At 41.5% G+C, this 23,461-nt stretch overlaps 1 protein-coding gene across 1 annotated transcript in view; it reads right to left on the reverse strand.

Annotated features, from left to right (window-relative positions):
• UNC5C (unc-5 netrin receptor C) overlaps positions 1 to 23,461 on the reverse strand; it is a 243,763-nt gene that overhangs the window by 26,899 nt on the left and 193,403 nt on the right. The window contains exons 5-9 of the mRNA XM_009101296.4: positions 19,008 to 19,188; positions 16,759 to 16,926; positions 15,415 to 15,579; positions 2,191 to 2,247; positions 559 to 750 (exon numbers count right to left, since the gene is read on the reverse strand). Of these exons, the coding sequence (XP_009099544.3) occupies positions 559 to 750; positions 2,191 to 2,247; positions 15,415 to 15,579; positions 16,759 to 16,926; positions 19,008 to 19,188 (763 nt within the window). The remainder of the gene's footprint in view (positions 1 to 558; positions 751 to 2,190; positions 2,248 to 15,414; positions 15,580 to 16,758; positions 16,927 to 19,007; positions 19,189 to 23,461) is intronic.

Raw genomic sequence — 23,461 nt, forward strand, 5'->3', positions numbered from 1 at the left:
GGCAACACTACCTTTAGAGGTTTTTTTCCTGGCCAATGAAGTGAGGAAAAAAATCAAGCTGTTAAGCACCAGTGATAAAAATATTCATTATTAAATTAGGTTCTACCACAGCTTCTACATTTTATATTAAGTGCACAGTACTGTTTATACCAGTGGAGACAGGGCATAGGAAGAAAAGCTATCAGTGAAATAAAGGGGAGGGGGATGTGATAGAATTACTGTAATATCACTCCTGTGATGCATCCTGCCTCCATTGTTTCCAGCAGAGCTTTGCCTTTGATTTCAACTTGAGCAGGACCATAAAAGTACCTGAATTTCACTCTCACATTCATGCTCTCTCTTCAGAAGCTAAATTCACCTGCTTTATACTCTTGAGCACTGCTGACAAATGCCACCACGTGTTTTGAGCATTAGACAATCAGAAAGAAATGAACATGATCTTTCTCCTCTTTATCAAGCGTCAGCAGGCATCCAGCGATATCGTTCATGCAGCCCAAGAGACCATAACCTGATAGCATCTCTCTGAATTGGTCAAAATGGAGTGAAATGCCAACCAACCTTGCCTTGCAGCCTTGATGTTGACAGGCTGAAATCCCCCATTTAGTGCCGAGGAGTCAATGATATCCGACTCAAAGTCCCGGTGGTTCTTGCGGTAGACAAAGAGGGCCACGACCACGGAAATGGCCAGGCACACGATCACGGCGATGACGATCCCCACGTAGAGAGCAACATCATCTGAGTCAGGAGCAGCTGCAGGGAGAGAAGCCAGGAGCCTTCAAGAAATGTCCTCCTTACAGGGACTTTCAGGAAAACATGCTCTTATTATTCTCATTTCCTGCAGATATTTACTGCCTTTTTTATAGGCTAATTTAAAATCCATTTCAACACCATATAGCAGGTCTATGCCCTTTTGATGGAAAACAATCCTTGATTTCTCTCTAACTTGTGTTCTAACTCTCTACCTATCCACTTCTTCATCTATCTAATACTCAGGCTGTGAACTACTAAGCAAAACCTGTTACAGTCTTATGAACCAAATTCACCCAAGGAATGAGATTACGTCTTAGTTACATAATGTCATAATATTGGTATTTAGAAGTTCATATGTTACCAAAGTCATGTGGGTTTTAAAACTTCAGAAACCTTATTTTTACTTTAAAAGAATTAAAGAACCCAAATATTCAATTTTCTATGGAACATCAGGACATTACTTTGGTTGGTTTGGGGTTTTTTTTTGAAATCTAACCTGTCATTACTCCCTTCCATCCATTTGCCTTCAACAATATTAAGCTAGTAAATTAGTAAAGCAGAGAATCAAGCATTGAATTCTCATCAGTGGCATTAACACATACATATTAAGATAAAAGCTGAAGTAAGCACAAGAAATAATGTGGTAATTTACCAAAAGGAACCAAAATTTATTAGAGCTGTCTTGTGAGGAAATGGCTATGATATTTCTACCAGCTGCTTGTACCATATCTTCAGCACCAATTCCAAGCTAATCTCTAGCATCATTATCCACCAGACATTTTTTTTCCAAAAGGTCTGAGTATGTGTTCAAAAATTGATGTATTTTTATACAGTGAAGAATCCCATTTTTAGAAATAGCCTAATGAAAAAAGGAAGTGCAAAAACAAATCAGAATCTTTTAGTACCCCATTTTTGTTGGTTTGAAACATGTGAAATCACTTTTATTTTATCTCTTTTAGCCATTTAAGCCAAGCTGCCCTCCAGCTGCAGAGGTGAGAGCTGGCAGATGCAGGAAAGGACTGATCAATCTCTGACAGCTCCAGGCTACCAGACCTTCAATTTACCAAACTTGAAACATCCAATTTTTAACCCAGCAGTTCAGGAAGCAGAACTCCTGAGTTCCGACTCAAAGACAAGTTACACTTCCACCACACCCCATCCAGTTGCTAAGGGAATTTTAATGAGAACGTAAACTGGCTCATTTTCTCCAGTTTCTGTCTGTGAGGCAGCATCTTCTCCCATTTCCCTTGTGCACAAAGGCCCTTATAATCCTGGGTCTACTGCAAAGCACCGTGCCTGCTGTCAAGCAAGCAGAATGTCACCCTGCTGAATAGGTTCCTTTTTTGCCTAGTCACACTGAGCTTGCCTAACTGTAAAGCCTGACCTAAGGAACAGCTTCAAATTAGCATCCAGGAACATAAAATCAAACATTAAACTTACAAGAAAATCCATATTCATTCTGGGTTCTCTGTTCAGTTGAAATAGGATAAATGAAACCTTAAAAAGAAAGAAATTAAACAAAAAATGGGAACAAAATCAAATGAGGAGAACAAAAAAATGAAACATGACAAATAGTTTAATCAAAAAAAAAAAAAAAAGGAAAAGAAGGAAAAGAAACTGATGGCACTTTAAAATTCTGATACAGCACAGAATTATGATTTTGCATCCCCTGTCTCCTCCAGAGCCTTACTAAGAATTAATAAGCAGGCAGATTGAATTTCTAAGCCAAAATCGGTCTCGAGTCACTAACTTTGGAGTGCTTAAAGTCTTTCTTTTATTGAGCATAAACTGTAATGGATCTAATTTATTTCAGACATCTAGGGTCATTAGCATATGGAAAGTCTTTTTATCCTTATCCCTGCCATATGCTTTAATTCCCAGGACATGTTCGGTGAGGCTCTAAACAGTTTTTATATTTAATTATAATAGCTTGCTGTTGATCTAATAGAGCTAAAGGAGACCTGTTGTCACTGGTCAGAGGTTAAATACTGATTCGTGGAGCAGTCTATGCACAAAGCCCTCTCTCTGTATTTCCTTGGAATTATTTTATCCTGTCCTTAGTACATGTTCAATAGGAATTCTATAGAGAGTAAAGAATTTGTCAGCAAACAGTAAACTGAGTGGTTTCTCTTTGAAATCATTACAAAATCAATAAGGCCCCTGGGGTCAGAACATTATTTATTTGAAGTCTTTGCAAGCACCATATATCGACAAAATCATAACACAATTTACAGCTTCATTTCAGGATAGATAAAGAAGAGATATCACTTCCTTTGTCTTTTCCTTCTGCACTCCCCACAGCACAGCACACTGGAGCCACTTAGTTCAGGCATGTGAACCCACTAAACATCTCCTATGTGGCAAATGAGTGAAGTGCTCCAAGTCCCATCCTGCTGGAAGGGTTAATGACAAATCCCAACTAAGCAGGGGAGTCACTGTCTGGGATGGGATTAGAGTCAGTGTAAGAAAGAAGGTACCTCTCCTCCATCACCTTCCCTTAAGTTCTCCTGAAGGGAATTTCACCCCCTCCCCTTTATCACACTGCAAGAAGCTGACATGGCTGGGAGCTCCCTGCAGGTGAGACAAAACTGGAAAATGCACCCCTGGTGTGCACCTTATGCACAGGACCACATTACAGGCAGACCAGAGGAATAATCCCCAACTCCCAGAACCACTGAGCTTGGGTGCTCTGATGTGAGCATCTGCTGTGCTCTACACATATCTGGCTGCCTTGCTGTATTTTTTGTTAATGAAGACACAGTCTATCCCAATCACAGGCATAGACATACCTCCTTCCAAAATTTCCAGGTATTAACTACTGCATAAATTCTACCTTACCTGAAATACCAGAGCAAAACCAGCTGATTTTTGTGATGATGTTTTCTTCTGGGACATCATGGAACAAACTATACTGCCTGTAATCTCTGTTTAAAGCTTTACTTCACAGCAAGGATTCCAGCCATACCAGTGTTTTTAGAAATATTATATTCTTACATTCATTTCCTGGCTTTGAGGCAGGTTCACCTATGTGTACTCTCAACATGCATATTCAATCTTTTGTTAATAACTGCCTTCCCTTTCTACTGGTGTACTTGAGGTATTGGCCATGAAAAGTCTGCTGAGTAACTTCTGAGGGCTTGAGTGAGTGCTCAGCGAGCCTGGGCATGAATTTACAGTACCCCTGTTACTCCCAGTTACTCCCCAGATGAGTGCTGAGGCTCGTAATTTGGTAAAAGTGAATTTCAGCTATAGCCTTATGCCCAATATTTCCTTTGCCAAGATGTCTCTGGAGAGACCAAGAGGCAGGAAGAAGGAACTTAAAGGCCCAGGGGCAAAGTGGAATTTAGGCTGGATGCATTTCTGAATGATTTTTTTGCCTTGTATTCAAATCCATGGGGAGAGCTGAGGATGTCTCCTTGCACTTCATGTGCCCCAGCAGGGAGATGGAATGGAGCAGCCCACATCCCCTGGCTCTGCATCACCCATGGAGCTTGAGCTCATCTGTGCAGAGCTGAAGAGGCTATTCCTCTCTCCTCACATTGCTTCTGAGGTGGTCAGTTTTGTGTTCAAGGCTGTGCATCACTCCTGCCACATCTGAAGGGATCCAGCAGCTGCCACTCAACAGGCACAAAGGATGGCACTACCTGGATTGGCTGTGATGTTACTGAAAGCATTCTTTCCTCACAGGAAAATGAAAATCCAGGATCAAGCTTTTACAGCAAAGTAAACAAGCACAATCCTCAAATATTCTGAAATAAATTTGCCTCATTGCAACCTCTCCACAGACCCTGCTAGTCACAAATACATATTTGTGGCTTACAGGGTTCCACAGATTCTTACTGCTAACAGAGGCAGGATGGTTTACAACAAAATTAGCTTTTTTTGCACCTCCAAAAAAGCACTCCAAAAGGAGTAGGCATTGCAAGGGCAAAGAGAAGTCCTGCAGCCCTGCACTGGTGATGGGCAGGAGGCAGGCTTAGTGCCACAATCCCAGCACAAGAGAATGGGGTTTTCTGTAGAAAGTTGTCTGTCACACTGGTCCCTCTGACTGTGCCTTCGAACAATGAGAAAAGGACATTTTCATCAGATAATGACACAAGCCTGCTGGGATTAGTAACTGAAATAATGAAGAATGTCTTCCCTCCTCTCCTCAAAGTAATTGCAGTAAAGAGAGATCTTCTCCATGCTTTTTTTTTTCTCCTTGTATTAACAGCACTGCTTGGCAAATACCTAAGGGTGATGAACATTTTTAATGAGTGTGAATTTAGAAAGGTGCTGGAGGGTTTGACTTTAGGAAGGCTGCTGACTCATACTTAGAAGAGCTCCTTTCACACTGAGCTGCTTTGAGAAAAGTAATTTAAGCTTCTTCCTCCAGCTTGTTGGGAAATACATATTTTCAAGAGCGCTTCTGCTATTTTGTTGAGTAACTTACTGTAGAATGAGTAAAATAGCAATAATCATACTTTATGCTTGCATAGTGCCTGCTGTTTGAGGCTCTCAAAGGCTTACTAAAATGGGGATTTGTTTGCCTCATTCTACAAGAACCTCACCCTACATCAAACCAGAAAAATCAGTGGGAGGCTCAGGTTAACACACAGAAATTGAACCACTGTAATTGCATGGTATAGGCATTCAGTAAAAAGCTTTTAGTTAAGTTAATGTTTCTCCTTGTATTCTACTTTATAGTCCAATTTACTTTTATAAATATATTTTCTTTGTGCCTATGGAAGTGTTTCTTTCAAGTATCAAAGCAGGTGGTTTTTTAACTAAATTAATTACACAGGTACAAATCCTTTGTAAAAATGCAGATGTACCATTAAAAAGGTGCTTTAAGTAGACATTGCCTATTTTGTTTCTAGAAAGCGTGAGAAGAGCAGTTTAATCACCTTTATAATGATGCAACACACTGGGAAATCAAAGAAGGGTGCATATGTCAGATTGCACTTGAAAAATTAACCAATCCAATGTTGACATATAGAAAAGACTACAGCAGGCTTTTTATCAATTTACTTTAACTCAATTTAGGCATCAGTCACACTTGGCATTGATTTGGGGAATTGTGACCATTTAACTGAATAGATTGTGAAGCTCATTTAATTAGTTAGGTGCAGTTTGTGAAGGCAGATGATCCCCAAACATTGGAAGTCTAGCCTGAGCATTCTGGTCCCACATGCCTTGTTCTGACCTTCTGGGAACACGTTTGTGCCGGAGGCCCTGGGAGACAGAGAGACTGCTCTGTGTCACTGAACAGCCCTCAGCATATCTGCATGTGACTGTCACCAAAGGGTCACCAAAATGACTGTTCTAAGCTCTTCTTCTTTCACTGGGAAAGAATCTACTCCTCAGCATACTCATGGGCATTTATACACACATGGTGCTGGGAGCTCAGGATCACGACCATGGGCATTCTGAAATCCTGTGTTTGATTTTGCCTAGAAAGCCTTGGGAATATACCGCCTTGCCCTGTGAACTGGAATATTTTAAAGAGAATTTTTATCCCTGTGTTATAAAACTCTAGGTCATGGCTTCATGCAGAGAAAACTTTGTAACTGGCTCCCCTTTTTGGTCTGTAATTGGTTTTGCTAGCTTTCTAGTCATGCTGAATTTGTATTAATGAATATCAATTTTAGAGTGAACTGATCAAATTATGAAAATATTTTACTCTGCTTCTTGCAGAAAGTAAACTATTTAAGTAAGAGAGAAAGAAAAATACACAGTTTTCAATTTGTATTTTTCCCGCCTATTTTTCCTCTTTCTGGCAACTATATAGGTAGGACAAGTGAAGTAGCTGAAGATAATACTTCTGGCCACTTATTTACTAGGGCTTATGCAATTTGGGTAACATTTATGAAAATATTTACAATTACCCTTCAAAGAAGTAGCTTTATAGCATTAGCTGCTGAGGTCACAGGTAATGATGCATAGTTTGAGACTGCATCAAGGTCAGTGAGAACTGGAGACCTGCACTTTCATTTAATGAGGTGAAGTTTTCATAAAGCACACCATAACTGCTAGTTTCTTCAATGCATCATACTTTAATCTGGCACCACTTGCTTCTAATCTATCAACTCTCTTTACTTGCTCTGTAGCAGTTTCAAAAACAGCGGAGCTCAAGTAATTCCATGGTCCTTCTGAAAGCCTGGCCACATGACATGCCTCAAGAACATCCTGTTGCAAAGAACTCATCAGGTTGAGCCTAACCAATTGTAACAGCACTCTTCCCCCTTTTGGCTCCAGAATCAATGCCCTCAAGAAAACAAGATGTCATGCATTTGACTGCTGCCTTCCTTTCTGAGGAAACAGATAAACAGAGACTGATTCTTACATGCAGATGTTTAACATTTGAAGCAAGTAGTTCTTGGATGATTTACGGTAGGTGTGTGGTGTATGAAATGGGACGAGTCTACTGAAACCACTCAGTAAACCTTTTTTTCTTGCTGTCGTACATACACATCAGATGAATTCCAGTATCTGATAACTCAAAGCCAGCATGGTGGTAATTATTTTTCATACCAGACCCAAAAATTATGCACCAAATTGCTTCTGCTCTTAATTCACAAGATGAGGTCTTCTTTCAGCATTAAGTCATATTACCCTTCTCATTGGGCCAGCTCTGGTAGCTCAGAATTTAATTTAAAATCTTTGGGTTTTGCTGGAATTTTTTGTAATCAGTCTCAGTCTCAGAAATTACACTGGAAAGTTTGAATAAAATTGGTTTAAGAACCCTAGTAACTTTTTCTCTTGTTGTTAATTTCTAGTTCAATGGATCTCAATGAGTAAAAAACCCCCTCAACTCCCCCCAAGTTTATATTGCTGTTTCCATATTCCGAGTTCTAGAAATTCAGCCAGTCTCCCTTTCCCTGTAAAATGCCATTCTCAATTCCATGTCAGCCCAGTTTCAGGTTTTTTTGCACTCAAGGGAAGAGACATTCATCAATTCTATATTCTGAATTCCATTATACAGAGAGGGTTTTGAGACAAGGAAGAAAAAATTTTATGTCCCTGCAGTGTTTGCAGTGCTGTGGCTGTGACCTTGCATTACCAGCCCTGTTTCCTTCTGCCTTTCCTCACTCACCATCATTCCTACAGCTACCACCAGCTTGCTTGAGTTTCTTCAACACTTTTAAAGGAAATTCTAGATGATCAGTACAGTGTGAAAAGGCCCAAAGCTTTCAGAAAATTTTTTTCAAGGGCTTTCAAAAATATTAATTCAGATACGTTGCAATGCTTTTGGTCTCCATCAAAATCCATCAAGGTTTCCTTATAATGGCCAAACAGTCACATATTCCTAGCTTAAAAGAAAGAATTTAGGAGATTTAATTTGACATTCAGGAGGTTTAAATTGCTTTGTGCAAGTGCCACTGTACAGAGGCTGCATGTTTCCAGTAATTTCTTTACTACAAGGCGCAGAGGTAATGGTACAAGAGTAATCTTAGAGTAAACCCCATATTCTGACTGTTTAGTGTCAAGCCTTCATGTTCACTTAACGTGTTGCTAATGAGATTGGAAGAGTATTAACAATAAAATTTGAACTCTACTTGCTGTTAATTGTTTATCTCCCATGCCATTTCCCAGGAAACGTATCACAAAACCAAGAAGATGTGATATGTTATACCTTACTTGTAGTGGTTAAAAACTAGAAAAAAATTAGAAAAATTTTTCTAATTGATTTGAAAGCAGGCATTTAGGGAAAAATTACAGGGCAGAGTAGCTTGATGAGGAAAATTAGAAAAAAACCCAAAAACAAACAACAGAGTCCCTGGCACAGCAAAAATCTTTCAGACAGAAAGAATTCCCACAGACAGAAAGATTTTCCCTCCCTACATTTTCTAATCTAAAGGAAGACCTTCATGTCTGTAGTAATGATGCTGAAGGTCAGATATGATATCAGGCATCCCAGAGATAATGCACAGCAATTTATTTTCCTTCTGAAGGACTAATTATTGGCATATTCAGGGTGGGCTAATAAACAGGGAGCTTGAGGTTTTGTGACTGATTATTTACTTGGGTATTATCTCAGATCTTTCCTGAGTGGGTGAGTTCAATGGGGACATTCTCTTGTTCTCTCCTTGAACAGGAGTTCATGATATTCTATAATTAAGTCTGCAATTATGTTTTCATTTTAAATTAGATCCTGACATTTTTTAACATTGATAGAAAGGTCTTGCCTGAATTTAAACATGCATGACATCTGTATGGGAACAAGGGAAGATGGAAGAGAAGGATAACTTGTGTCTGAAATTTGATGTGGATTAGAGTATCCAAGTTTGACATTACACAGTCTTTTGCAGTTGAGGACTTTGACCTTTTAGTTAAACCTTTTGTCAGTCTTTAGTAGAACCTCAGGACTGTGTTTGTTATGCATGTTTGACAGCAGAAGTAAACACATGCCCAGCACTGCAATTCACTTGATGTGTATTTGTGAATTCCACTCTTGCAATGATTGAATGCTAGAGAGACTTGCTGGGGTTCACTTTGCTATAGCGGGACAAGGGCACTGAGGTGAGGACAAGGGACACCACTGGAGAGAGGATACATGGCAAACAGCTAGATGAAGGAAGGGACAATTGCAAGAGGATCTAGGAGAGGGGATCAAAACTGTTAAGGATGCTGGACAGAAAGGGTCATGGAAAGCATACATTATCCACATGGAACAGGTATAAAAATCTTTGGCAGGTTTGTATACTCACACATAAGGTAACTTCTACTGCCCAACTTATAACCTCAACAAGTCCAGAAACTCCAGAATCAGCTGATCAGCTTGTTTGCTTCCCAAATTCCAGAAACTTCCTTCCCCAACATGAGTTTTCGTCTAAGCATGCTGCCAATAATTTTGTTAGTCCAGATTTAGAAACAGAGAGCACTGAGTTTTACTTCTGATTGTTTCATTTACTCCTTGATGAGCCTTCAGGTGCTCATGTAACGTTGCCCTGCATGACACCCTGATAGAAAAGCAAAAATAATGAAATATATCCACCTTTGTATATGACAAGGCTAATAAAAATTGTTGTACATTATTGTCTCTCTATAGGGTGGTTTTCTTCTACAATTAAATCGATATATCAGTTAGACTTCATAGGATTTGAATGCTTCTTTCATCTATCTGAGTAACTTTTTGAGCTTTTAATGTGTAGAGAAATAGGGAAGAATAAAAGAAAACCTAGGAGGATAAAGAAGAATGAAAAGTATAGATGGACAAGGTTGTCTTTTTTCTCTTCTCTGCATAGCTATAATATTTTTTTTAATTAGTGCAGATTTTTGAAAACAGCCTAGAGATCTTACAGCACTTGCTTTCTTTAAAAATAATGTGGAGGTGGCTCTTTCTGAACTGATTGGGGTTAAGACACAGGGATTTCAGTGCCTTGGGTTCTGCCTGTGGCTCTGCATTTCTACTTTCTCCCCACACTTTTATCTGCTTCAAGCAGTTGGTTTTCTAGGCAAGAGCCCTCAGTTGCACAGGGCCCATTAGAGCACGGATGCTTCTCAGCTGGGGATTTTTCATGTCACTACAATAAAATAGAGATGAGTCATAACTCTGAAATGTGTGCATAAACTCCCTTGGCTGCCACACTATTACATAGTAGCTGGGTAGAAAACAGAATAACACATCCCTTTACTCATATCAAAAACCAATATTATGGAAAACTTCCTCTAGGAACAGATGAGATGCCTGCTTCAAATGAATGAACTCCCCCTGCTAGGCCAAAACAGGCCAGGTGGCTGAATCATTATGCTGACAGCCTGAATGTATTAGAAGTTCTCTCTTGACCCACATGCTCTTAATAAAAGGTTTTATTTCATTCCTCTTCGCACACAGGCTTCTGTTGCAGTCTCCCTTGAGAGACTTCTGCTTACCTTCTGGAGCTTGGAAAACATTCCCCTGCTCTTTGCACACTGATCTGCTCTGGTGGACCTGTGGTCCTCATCAAGCTGCCCTGTAATTCTTCCCTGAATGCCTGCTTTCAAATCAAGCCAAAAAGGGAAACGAATTCTGATTCCATCAGAGTTTCTGACATGTTACATTTACCAAGCAGGACATGTGCAGAATATGTATGTTTTGGAAAGAAAGAGATGCTAGTATCAGGATAACTTTGCTTTCTACTCAGGACCTGTATAAACAGAGACAAGACTGGAAAAGGGAAGCATTTTGCCATTTAATACCCAAGCAGGATAAACTGCATCTTTTTCCACTTGCTTAGGCACTATCATTGCAAGAGGAAGCCTTATGAACTTCACACTGCTTTTCAGAGGAGGATTTCAGAGCACTCAGCAAATACAGATTTGCTGTCACCATGTCACATCAATTCACTCTTGACTAGGAGGCAGCATTTCTAAGAAGGAATGGCATTACTTGTCAGGTGATAACATCTGCACCATGGTATGGTGTCTTTTCCTCCAGTGGTGCATCTGCTACTTGCATTTCCAAGTAGTTGAGCTGCATGAAGGGAGAAGACCAGAGTGACCTGAGGGTCAGTCCAGAGTACTGTAGCAACAGGTGAAGATATTTTGAATCTTTTCTTCCACTTTTTTAAAATTACAGTAGAACATCTCAGTGTTTTCATGCTCAAGAAACAGAGGGAAATTCCATACTGGATCTGATGACCCTTGGCAATGATTCACAGGTGGAAATTTCCTTTTGTTCCTATTCAATGACAGATTTTTATTCCATATTGTGAGACAGTATAAAGAAAGCAATTTTATTTCACAGAGCAACAGTACTATTTGTGTAACTATATAACTCATAGTCCTCAAGCAACAACATGTGCTTCTGTATTATCTTGCTTGTTGCTGTAAGAGAGTTAGCTTTGTGTTTTGAAAAAAAAAAAAAAAAAGCACAACTTAGCCAGCCTTTTATGAAAAGCCACAGTGGTCGACTAAAGCCAAAAGTGAGCAGAAAAAGGGGCACTGGTTTTCTCCCTCTGACTGAGCTAGTGCCAACCCTGCACATCCCAGGCATGATTTCAGTAAAGCCTAAAAGACCAGCAGGCACCAACCTCATGCCTATGGACCTGCTGTACTTACTCATTCAGGACAGGGACAATACAGATCTGAACACTGTCACTTCAGATCCTCAACAGAAAGGATATATGTGACCTGCTGTGAGCATGACAGCTGCATGTCACAACTGAGGTAATAAGCCTTCAACATAACCATGAAGCACATCCAACTCTCCTCATAGTTTGTGCCCCTCTTCTTGACTATCAGCAGAATTTTACACATAATGCAAAGGAAAAGCAGCAGTTTTGTACCACACAAGTGATCTCGTTTTGTGTTTTGTACCACACAAGTGTTTTGCTGGACTCAGTTCCAAACTGAGTCCAGCAAAACACTTCCCCTGGTACATTGCTTTAAAAATGTTTGTGACCTAGTGAAGGGAACTACTTGTACTGAGGTTTGAGGCAGCAGGAGAGAGCTTTGCTTTCTCATTCCTCGCACAAAACACCCACCAAAGTCATTAGGTGATAGAAGGGAAGGGCTAATTGCAGTGCTTCAGTTTACAGCAATCCCCTGTGAGATGCAGTGCGTGCCTTTAAAAGTGTTGTTCCTTGCACTGAAGTATTTACCATAGTACTCACACATCAAGTGGGAAATAATGCAACCATGGTGGCAATAATGCAACTAGCGTGGGTGGTAACCAGCCAATTCTTCTTACACCTACAGCAGATTTTGTTCCAGAAGATCTTATTAATGCTATTATGGGAATTATGAAATTGTTATAATGGGAACTGCTAGACAATATTGTGTACTTGAAAACCTAAAATAGCAATGACTGCCCTAAATTTTCACTACATCTGCTTTTCCTCTTCAATTCAGCCTGCTGGCTCTCTGTGGGCTCTCTAGTTTAATGGCTGTTCATCCCTTCATGTTAACAGAAAAACACAAACTACTGGCTACGGGAGAGTATGTGTGTACCAGCAAGATGATTAGTCTGAATAAATGCAGCAGCAGAGTTGCATGAGAAATGCCTCAGTTAGTGGTAAGCACAAACTACAGCTTTGGGTGTAAAATACTGTAATTACAAGGGATGGAGAAAGCTCCACTGTTTTTATCCCCACAGAAATCGATAGTGGTGCAGGCTTGTGCTCTTTGCTGGAGCAGGGGCAGTCTGATGAAAGAGCTTATTGATTTATCCAGCTGATGCTACTGAAGTGAATAATAGACTGGAAGAGAAAGGGCTTGTAAATTGGACTCATTCAATCCAGCATTTTCCAGGATGTCTTTTACACACAGCTATATAGAGATATATATTTACAAGTGAGTTTTTGTCAGAGCAACAGGCTAGTGACTCCTGGCAGAGTGTCTGCCTACTAATCTTTTGACCTCAGCTACACCCATGGTGTCAAGCTTCAGGCTCTCAGTAAAGACTGGCAGCAAGGAGGCAGCACAAGGGCACCTAGGAACAGGATTTGACTATGGTGCAGGTAAGCAGCTGGCCAACAGATCTCCCAGGGGGCTGTGGCCACAGAGAAAAGGTGGCTGAATCTTCCTCCACACCAGATGTGCCATGTCAGACCCAGTGGCAGGAAGCCACTGGAAAAGACTGTGGTGAATCTACAGGTGCCCAGGCTAAGAGAATTGTCAGTTCCAGCCCAGACCCCCAAAGCCTCAAATAATGTGGAAAGAGGCATGTTGTTTTAGGAATTAAAGGAATGCTGTTCGTCTTCCTGGCTCAGCAGGCAGATTTGCTAAGAATTTAAATCCACACAAGCAAAAATGTAAGTGTTCAGATTGATTTTGCATAAACTGAGAAAGATAAATAAATAAAAAGAGAGGGAAGGAGAGAGAGAGAGAGAGAGCAGCAGGCACACTGCCACAAAGTACAGCAAATCAATCTTCTCAGCAGTGATGGATCAGGGAGCAGGACTGGAAGTTTTACAGGTATATGAAACCCTGAGAGTATAAAGACACCATTAAAACACTGCCATTAAATTCCAGCACTGAAGGATTATCATGGTCCCTGGAGCTAAGCAGGTCATTATGTGACTGCATATTTTTCATTACCATTTTTTATATACATATATATGAAGCAGAATAGGATTCACAACATTTTCACCCTCTCTCCTGCTGAAGACCTCTACTTTATACTCAGCATCCACTTTCACAAATAAAATGCAATATACCATCAACAGATAAATGAGATCCCTACAGGGCTTTTATTCTGCTGTACTATTATATCTACTTTTCCACAAGATTTCTGCTTAAATGGCTCTCTTTATGCACATACACAAAGATGACATACACCTGTCTAAATATAATCTGATAGTGAAGAGCTCTTCTGTGTGGGGAAATGCATCTTTTCCTCCTAATTTGCCATAATGACTTATTAACACTGCTGGAACTAGGGGTGCATTAGCTTCCCTACAATAAAAGTCACCAAGGTGTTATATAGTAACATAGAGCTGGATTTTTTTTCTTATCCTTAGAAATGAAAAGGAGAGGAGTTCTGAATGTTACCTTTCCAAATTCACCATAAAAACAAGTGTTTTGAGGGATTACAGCTTTATAGACCACTGACATTGACTAATAGCTTTTAACATGATGGAAATGCTTGTGTGAGCCACATCGAGGGAGATATTTGTAAATCTGGGAAACCTCAAAGTAAATGGTCATGCTGTCCATAGGGTAGCTCAGAGATCACTACCAACATTGGAGCTATCCTACATAGCACTTTTTCAAAGAGCAGACCAATTTATTAGCTGGAAGCATCATTTTCTGTCAAGATGAATATTTCAGTCAAAAGTAACCTGCCTCAGAGAGTAAGGATTCTTTACTCCTTTTTTTTTTGATAGAACTCAAAGCATTTTATGATCTGGACACAGAGGTACTGGATAGGTACAGCCACAACTCCTTGGACAACAGAGAGCTTGGGCTTGACAGAGAAGTACTGCAGAGAGATGGGATGAAGGAATAGGAAAGAGCTGTATGTGAGGATTCTGGCTTACTAATGAAATGTGAAAGGGAGTTTTGATGCACCAGCAGAGCAGAGAAGACCTCATTTTTGAGAAGGGATGAAATATAGAGCTGAATAATTGTTCATCAGTGTATGTCAGAATTACACTTAAAAACCTGCTTTTCTTTTCTTCTCTCTCTATTAGTCAGAAAGGCAGGACTACGACAGGTGGAATAGACTTCAGTGCTAAAGCTGATCTTCATGAGGCTGCAGCATGCTGCCAACCAGATAGGAAGTCTGCATCACCACTGCATTGATGCAGTGTACCTCCTTCTACCACAGGTCACCCAAAATTGAAAAGGGAGTGTAACTATTATAAATAGAAATACATGCACTCACCATTCCTGACAGTAAGAAGTCAGAAGCTGATCTGCTTGGACAAGTTTACTCTTTTGGAAATGCTGGCTTTGCTCTAAATGCTCTATTTTTCCATATGCAGTGCTGTAAGAGCTACTGCCAAGTTTCTCTGGACAGATGCTGAGAGGAGGGCTGTTTGCTGGGGAGGGCAGGCAGTAGAAGGCTCTGTTATGATTCTTTCTAATTCTTCACTGTTCCATATTCCAGACAAGAGGAGTGGGGTGTCCAGGCTGATTGAGAACTGGTCCCTAACTCATTTCTCCTACAAACGGTTCTGTGAATTTAGTCATTGATGCTGACGTGCAGTTATTTCAGGGTTTGCCACGTACATCCCAGATCCTGGAGAGAGCACTTACCCTGCATGCAGAGCCCATCTGTGCAGTTCTTGGACTGCAGCACCAGCCCCTCGCAGTCCTTGCCCCCATTCTTGGGAGCTGGGGCCGTGCACTCTCTGCGGCGCCAGTGGGTGCACTCCGTGCCACAGGTGGACCACTTGCTCCAGGATGTCCACTTGCCATCCACTGAGACAAGGAGAGGACACAACTTGTTAGGGATCCACAACAGTGAGACCAAGGCAGAGGGATGCATGTGTCAGCACACACCCGCCTGCAACTCCCAGCCCTTCCTGGCAAGGCAGAAGGATCATCAGCCTGCTCTTCTACTTCTGGCCTGTAAATGCACACTCACACCCACATCTCCTTTCTCTCTGCTCTGGCCCCATTTCTGGTCTTTCCTCCCCTTTATATAAACTTCTAACCAGTTTATCTATGCTCAAAGTGTACAAGCAACAAGTCAGGAATCTGTGATTTAATTTTGTTGCGGGGGGGTGGCATTTTTAACACAAAGGTTAGACTTTTCCAGAAATTCTTCTTTAATAGGAAGGTATTTAATGTTAGATATTCTCTGTTGAAAGAAATTTCTAGAGGCACCAATTTATTTCACATGATCAGGGATTTGTTTAGCACCTTTCAAAATCCTGCAATTATTTTCAAAAGCACTAAAATGAACAGCTAAAGAACAATATATAAAATTGTTCCAGTGAGAGAGCTGGATTACCAAACTTCACAAGCTGAAGATGGCCTTACTGCCATCGATTAGAGTGGGTCATAGTAGGAGAGCACTGGAGAGTAGGACAGATGGCTGAATTTTATCACAAGAAGTCACCAACTACATTTCATGTCCTGAAACAATTTTATATTTTTCAGAAGTCTACATTTAAATAATTCCCAAAAGTACGGATGCACATCTCTTTCCAATAAAAATGCCTTTGTATTTGAGGATTGTATATGTCAGGTAAACATCTGCCTCAAATTTAATATCCACATCCCAGATGCTTTACTTGCTGAGACAGCTGGACTGAACAGACATTGCAAATATATTTACATCACAGTTGCTTTCTATATTCGAATCCCAATTTTTTTCCAGGGCTTTCAACCTTTATCTACTACGTTTTGAAGCTCTGAATGCTCCCCAAATCTCCTGAATTGTAAGAGCTGAGACCACAGTGCAAGCAGTGTGCAAAAGAAGGGCTGGAACCTGTGCTGCTTGATATGATGTGCTCACTGTTTTATCTGGTTATGCACTACAATTGAATATTAATTCCCTGAGATGTTTGATTAATTATTAATGAAAAGCTTTTGCAACGAATAGCATTCTCCTGAAACGACTGAGGACATTTATGTGTGCTGCTCATACTGAACCTGGACACAGAGTGGTGCAAGCTATTTTCTGGACGCTCTGGCCCTCGCAGAAGGCGCCGCCGTTGAGCGGGGCAGGGTTGGTGCAGGTCCTGGTGCGCTTCTGGAAGCCTCTCCCGCAGCGGCTGTTGCACACAGACCACTCTGTCCAGGTGGACCAGCCTCCATTCACTGCAGAGAGAGAGAAAAGGAGAGTGGTCACACAAATAGCTCAGCCTGGGCAGCCCCAAGACCCTTCTGGCTCTGTGTCATGCAGCCTCGAACAGTGACCACTAGACATGGCACGTGAATCAACACTGAACAGGCACAAACCCACATCTCCAGCACACCAAGTGTACTCCAGAAGTCACTGCACAAGCTGAAGAAATGCTGATGCTGAATGAAAACCATCACTTGATGACTATTAGGTTTGGCAGGTGACCTGCCTTATCCTGAAAACAAACCTGACCCAGCCTTAAGCGCCTGGTGGAGTGTGTATGACCAAAATCCCTGCAGGTTTAGGGAGCTCTGGCAGCCAGAAGCCCGTGCTCTGAAAGCTGCACTGTTTTCCAGAGGGAGATAACCTGCACTCCCACTCATGCTCAGATGCACCCATCACATATGCATGCTAAGAGACCCCCATGCTTTGATTATATATCAAATATTTTCTTTTCCTTTCTTTCAAGAAAGTTAATTCAGGATGTTAGGACAACTTCACTTACCCCTCTGTGGACATAGCTGGTGCATCCACAAATGTCCCAGCACCTCACTAAGCTGTTCAGAATGAGCTAACGCTAAATGCTTTTCTTGCTGTTGGACTTTGGGAAGATATTTATTTCTGGGAAGTTATTTATACCGACTCTCCTTTTTATCCATCACAGTTTCTGGGATAGATGGAGGAATGAAGACGGAGTTGTGCTCTTCTACATAATATGGTGATTGTCAGGTATGGGTAATAACATATTCACTGCTCGGATTCCCTAAACCCAAATGTTTGTGATATGACACAACCCTTAAGCAGCTCTGGCAGCAAAACCCATGAAAATGCCTGCTCCCTGCACATGTCTCTTGAATACACTTTTGAAAAAAATTCTTTATATGTGTGAGGAAGGGTTATAGTATGCCTACATCTTTATATTTCTGCATTCATCTCAGTTACAAAACATAGTGCTCTTGCATGGTCCATCCCTCAATACCAAAAGCACTGCTAATCAACTCAATTCAGTCAGTTTTCTATAAAAACTGAAGTAAAAAGCCCTCATTGTAACTTCAGAGAAGCAACTGCTCACAATTAAATCTAACTGCTACCCTGAATATGAAATGAATATTAGGGATAATCATAGGGATTTTTTTCCTACTTGTCTATCCTATAATTAAGCTGATTGTAAGAAACACCAGTTCAGTTCAGCTGGCACATAATCAGAGCAGGTTTTGTTCTGGTGGATGCCCCCACCTGGAATGAATTTGGGGAAGTAACTCTGCAGGGGCAAAGGCTTGGACTGGCGAGGCATAGCTGCAGAGCAACACAGGCTGGAAGACACCCTAGGAGGGAATCCCATCCTTTCCCAGCCAAAGCATGGCCTGCCTCAGTCATATCAGGACTGTGGATACTGACACAGAATAATGATATCCCATGCTTTATATTCCCCTGATGTTTAGTTTCAAGCTAGGCTGTGTGCCTATGAATTGCAGTCCCAGAAAGCTTTGCCTCTTTGCTCTTGGTGTCAGGGTATGTTTTGGAAGTAGGCAACAAAAATAAGCTTATTTAAAGAGCTGTAAGAAGGTGGTGGATTCTGATGAGCTCTGACACTCTTACCAGTCGCTGAAAGCACAAACTCTCTATCAGTTTCACTCTTATTTCAGAAAAGGGTCACTAAGAAAATGAACTGTTTTGGTAATAAGCCATGCCTCGGACATTCCTGCTGGAGGATGTGCCCTGGTGGCTCCTTGCTGTATGCAGCCAGTGTGTGTTACAGCAATGGGAGCAGCCACCTTCTCTCCAATGAGGCTGTTTGTGCAGGGGGGGCTCTTCCTCCTTTTACACCATTGCCTGTCACTAATAAGACAAGTCATCAGACTCCTGATGGATTTTAGCAGTGCCCCCTGACTGCAGTCTCCATGTGTGGCTGCAAGTCACCAGGCAGCACAGGCAGCCCAGCCTGGACACTGACTGCAGCCAGAGCTGCACAAGGGCATTGTGCACTCCACTCCTGCCCCACCTCCTGCTCTGAGTGTGTGTCCATCCACCTGCAATAGTACAAGGCATCACCTACCATAGACTATCACAGTGGCTGTGGTGCTTTTCCTTTTGGCCACAATGTTTTTTGCCACACAGGTGTAATTGGCAGTGTCAGAAAGCCGGGCTTGCTTGATGATCAGGTTATGATCAATGGTGATGTAAAAGTTTCTGTCTTCCACAGGATCAATCACCTCTTCATTCTTCAGCCACTCCACCTTGGGGGTTCAAAGGGCCAGAGGGAAGGCAGTGAGTCAGCAACAAGTCACAACAATATGGACAGACACAGTATCTGGGATTATGTTGTTCATCCCAGAAAACACTATGAGCATGTGACAAAGGACTCACCTGATGAACACCACCAACTGAAATAAAACACCAGGGCAGAAAAACAGGAGAACACTCTTCATGCCTACTCTTTCCTTCCAGCCCCCTTTCATCCCATCCACCCACCCACTCAACAGCTGTCTTGCCTTGCCTTGAAAACATCAATGCATTTTCAAAGGCTGCCAGGTACTGTACAGGGAAAAGCTGGTCTGTGCTTTCAGAGTCAAAAGTAAGGCAAGAAAAAAAAAGGGTGATATCTTAGGAGCATATCTGCAAACAGAAAATTCTCCGCCAACATCAGAAACAGTAAATCAGCACAGATCTCACCCATTGTTTTCCATATCTTGCCTAATCAGGCAGTTAGTAATGCAGTAACCTTGTAGGTACCTGACCTGGTCTAAAACCATTAGAGTCTCTACCAAGAGCCTTTCTACTGTAGCACTAAGAAATCACAAACCCCAATATTTTTAAGTACATTTGCACTCACATGCACATTGTCTGCCTTCAAAGCAAATGAAACAAAATGGAGTCAGTTACCAGGGAAATAGGAAATCACAAGGACATCAGTGCTTATTTTTCCTCTTTATTTGTGTAAGCTATATTTTACTTTAATAAAGCATGATTTCCTTGGTTGCACAGAAAAATATTTTTAATATGAGGTTTTCAATCTAGACAATATTCTTTTTATTGCCTTCCTTAGAAAACACCCTGTTATATCCCAGCTGACTGCTGTGAGCCACTCTAATATAGTTTGGCTGCAAATCTAGTAGCTCGTTTTCATTTGAACTAAGTGTGCTGAAGGACAGGACTGGGGCCCTCGATGGATCAAAGCTGGGCCTTCACGTCACTGGATCACTTCAGCCTGTGCCCAGGATTCAATAAATAACCACAAGCAACCCACTGGACTCATGAGGTGCTAGCTGCCAAGTCCTTCTCTCACAAGGCCCCCTTTTCTAAAGAGTTTTGAGGAACTACCCAAGCACTGACATACCCCAAAAGCCACGTGACACAGCTGTACAGACTGCTCCAAACCCTGGTGAGAAAAAACAATGATTTCTCCTGGTGTTCAACACAGAGGGCTCAATTCACCCCCAGATAAAGCCAGCCAATGCTTTATCAAGAGCAGTGCTGGCAGATGTGAGCTTGGATTATAGGTGCCCACCACCCACTCCCCACCTCTAGCCCTGCCTTAAGCAGCTCCAGCTCCCCTACTCCAGTTTGGGTGGATGCACTTCAGGTATGAGCTGCTTCCAAAGATTTACACCTTTAGTCAATGCAGAGCCACTGCTGCAAGGAAGGCTTGATTTGAGCCCCTCTCTTTCACAGCACATCACTGTGGGATGTGGCAGCCTCACAGCTGTCGATACTGCGGAGCTGAAAGACAGTGGTGCAACAAGGGCTCTGGAAATGGATACGTGTGTCTGCAAGGAACAGGGGAGGAAGAAAAAGACATAAAACTTTGGAGGCTGTATTTCTGTCACTATCCCAATCATGTTTCACCGTGGAAGATACAAGCTCTTAGTCAATAATCTGTTTTTCCTTGACAGAATGACTAAACTTGTTTTTTCCGCCTTTCTTGAATCCTAATAGGTTTCAGGTGTAATCAAGACAGACAGATTCCTGTTCAGTCAATGGCAATATTTAGCTCCTTCCTCACCTGCAGGCCAAGTCTGCATGAATTCTAGACTGAAAAAACAAGCCAGGAGCTTATCTCCATCAGTGGTATGCTGCCATTTAACTGCTGCCTCTCACACAAAACCCATGTGTTTCTTTTGTTTTAATGTCACTGTTTATTTCTGGGATGGTTATGCCAGGGCTGTAAAAGATGCTACACACACTGCCAGAGCTGTGTACATCCCACTTCAAATCTGCCTGTACTCTTCCTCTGCTTTGCATACTGAGGATACCAGGACACCAGTAAGGACAGGACTACAGTCTACATGGTCTAAGTTTAAAATATTTCTGGTATGCCCATCCAAGAATATACTCTAGCAGCCTTTGGTATTCTCAAGGCTCCATGCCCAAGCATGTGGTTATTTTTTCCACTATTCTGCAACATTTTCTCTCTCTGCAAAAGCACACATACATATTCAATCTGGGTCTCAAATGAGTAGACAAAATTAAAGCTGTAAGCATTGAATTCCCTATCATCCCTGCAAAACCACCAAAGAAAATATGAAAAGAGAAGTTGCCAATGCAAAAAAAAATCATAAAACAAAGCAGCTCTGTATAATTCAGTATATTGCCTCTGGCTCTACACCAAATCTCTTAGGAAAAAAATCCTTTTTCACCTAATGTCTCACAGAATTTACTAACAGTAAAAGTTTTAAGAACAACAGGATGTCCTTTTCTTTCTGACAGTACATCAGTACTGTATGTGCATGTCTAAATGCCATCTCTTTTACAAAGTATCTCTTAAATATATCTAGTTTAGTCTTCTGGCATCCAGGTTTTTATGCTGTCTGTTAATGTTGCAAACTCTAATGTCAAACCTGAAGGAAGGAACTGATGGATGATTTGACAAGCAGTGGGAGTCTCCTTTCACACATATTTTAGCCATCAGTCGAGCAACACAAAAAAAAGAACAACCCTCTAGTGGTTGTATTTTCTCCCTCAGTCCTTGTAGAAATTGGGACTACTTAAACAAACTACAATATGTGAGACTGTTGTTGGTACTTATTTTCAATTAATGTTGGACCTATTTTTTATGGTGCAGGTGACTGCAGAGCGCAGCACCTCCAAACCTCAGGTTATTTTTTTCGAGGTAACCAGAGGAGGTGGGAGTAGGGTTGTTCTGTCACGTAAGTAGGGAGAGATCAGGTGTCAAATACAGAAGAGAAGCAAGCAGAATGAGACAGTTTGATTTATGAGTGACAAGTATGCAAACTGTTACCACAGAAGTTAAAAGCAAAGATCTCTTTTGATGCCATGTCATTCCCCAAGGTTCAGCCCCCTTGCTGAAATAGGCTGTTAATCCAGTCAGTGCAGAAACTTATCCTGAATTTAATTCTGCAGCCTGAATAATAGTTACTGGCAGCTAAGGGACTGGACACTTGTGTGCCAGAGACCTGTATGCCTGCAGGGAAGTGGACAGAGGACCAACAGGATATAAATGGGCTTTTAAAAATGCTCAAAAGCCTGACTTCAAGGTCATACCAAATCACACTCTCATGCCTCTATTTTTCATCTCTCTTCAGATGTTCTAGAGTAGATGTTTGCTTTTGCCTAAATATTAAGGATGTATATTTGCTGGCTATAATCACAACAATTCCTGAACATGCACCTAGCTCTACGTATTCAATTAAATCAGGCACATCCCTCCAGCTGTTATTGATAAATGTACTGATGGTCATGCATATATGTAGAAAAAGCATGGGATCAGTTTTTTCCTTATCATAACAGCAATCATTTAATTGGCAAAAGTTATGCCATGAAGGATGGGATAAGTGTACCCTCTGGGGGATGACAGCTATGGAAAATTACAATAACTTACACATGTTTTTTGTCATATACTAAACCCCTGGAACAAAGTAGACACAAAATCCTTTTTCTTTTTGCTAGTTTTCTACACAAGAAGATATTTTTGTTATATGTTTGCAAACTGACTAGCAAGAGAAGGACGCTCAATTGAGATGTGAAAGTGGTGAATGGAAACCTGACCAACAGAATCTGCAGATGCTGAGAACCTAGAGCACACCTGGAGCCAGCTACCTTTTGGTCAGAGCTTCTTAGCACTCTGGATGCAACTTGCAGTTCCATGAGGCACACGGATCCTGCCAGCTGCACTGGAGCTGCACATCCAGGGCTGCTAATGGGCTGGCAAGCGAGCCTGCAGGAGACTGAGCTGTCCCTGTGGCCAGGGGGGGAAGGCACGATCCAAGGTGTCCCTAATTTAGAACAACATACCTTGTAGTGCCTTTTCTGTCATCCTGCTCCCTGGTGAGAGACAGATGTGTTGTCTCTAATCACTCACTGATTGGTATCGGGAGATACATTAACATAATTGGCACATTTGTTCTAATTAACAGAAGGAACCTGCCACATGCCACCCAACACGAAAAGCAAGACCATCAGCAAGAGCAGAAAACTGCAATAACACCTCAGCTCTACCTGGGAGCTGCGGCCAACCCTGTGTTGCCACTGGGTGTTTACAGCAGCAGCACA

The sequence above is a fragment of the Serinus canaria genome, chromosome 4 (assembly GCF_022539315.1).
Source record: "Serinus canaria isolate serCan28SL12 chromosome 4, serCan2020, whole genome shotgun sequence".
Classification (NCBI taxonomy): domain Eukaryota; kingdom Metazoa; phylum Chordata; class Aves; order Passeriformes; family Fringillidae; genus Serinus; species Serinus canaria.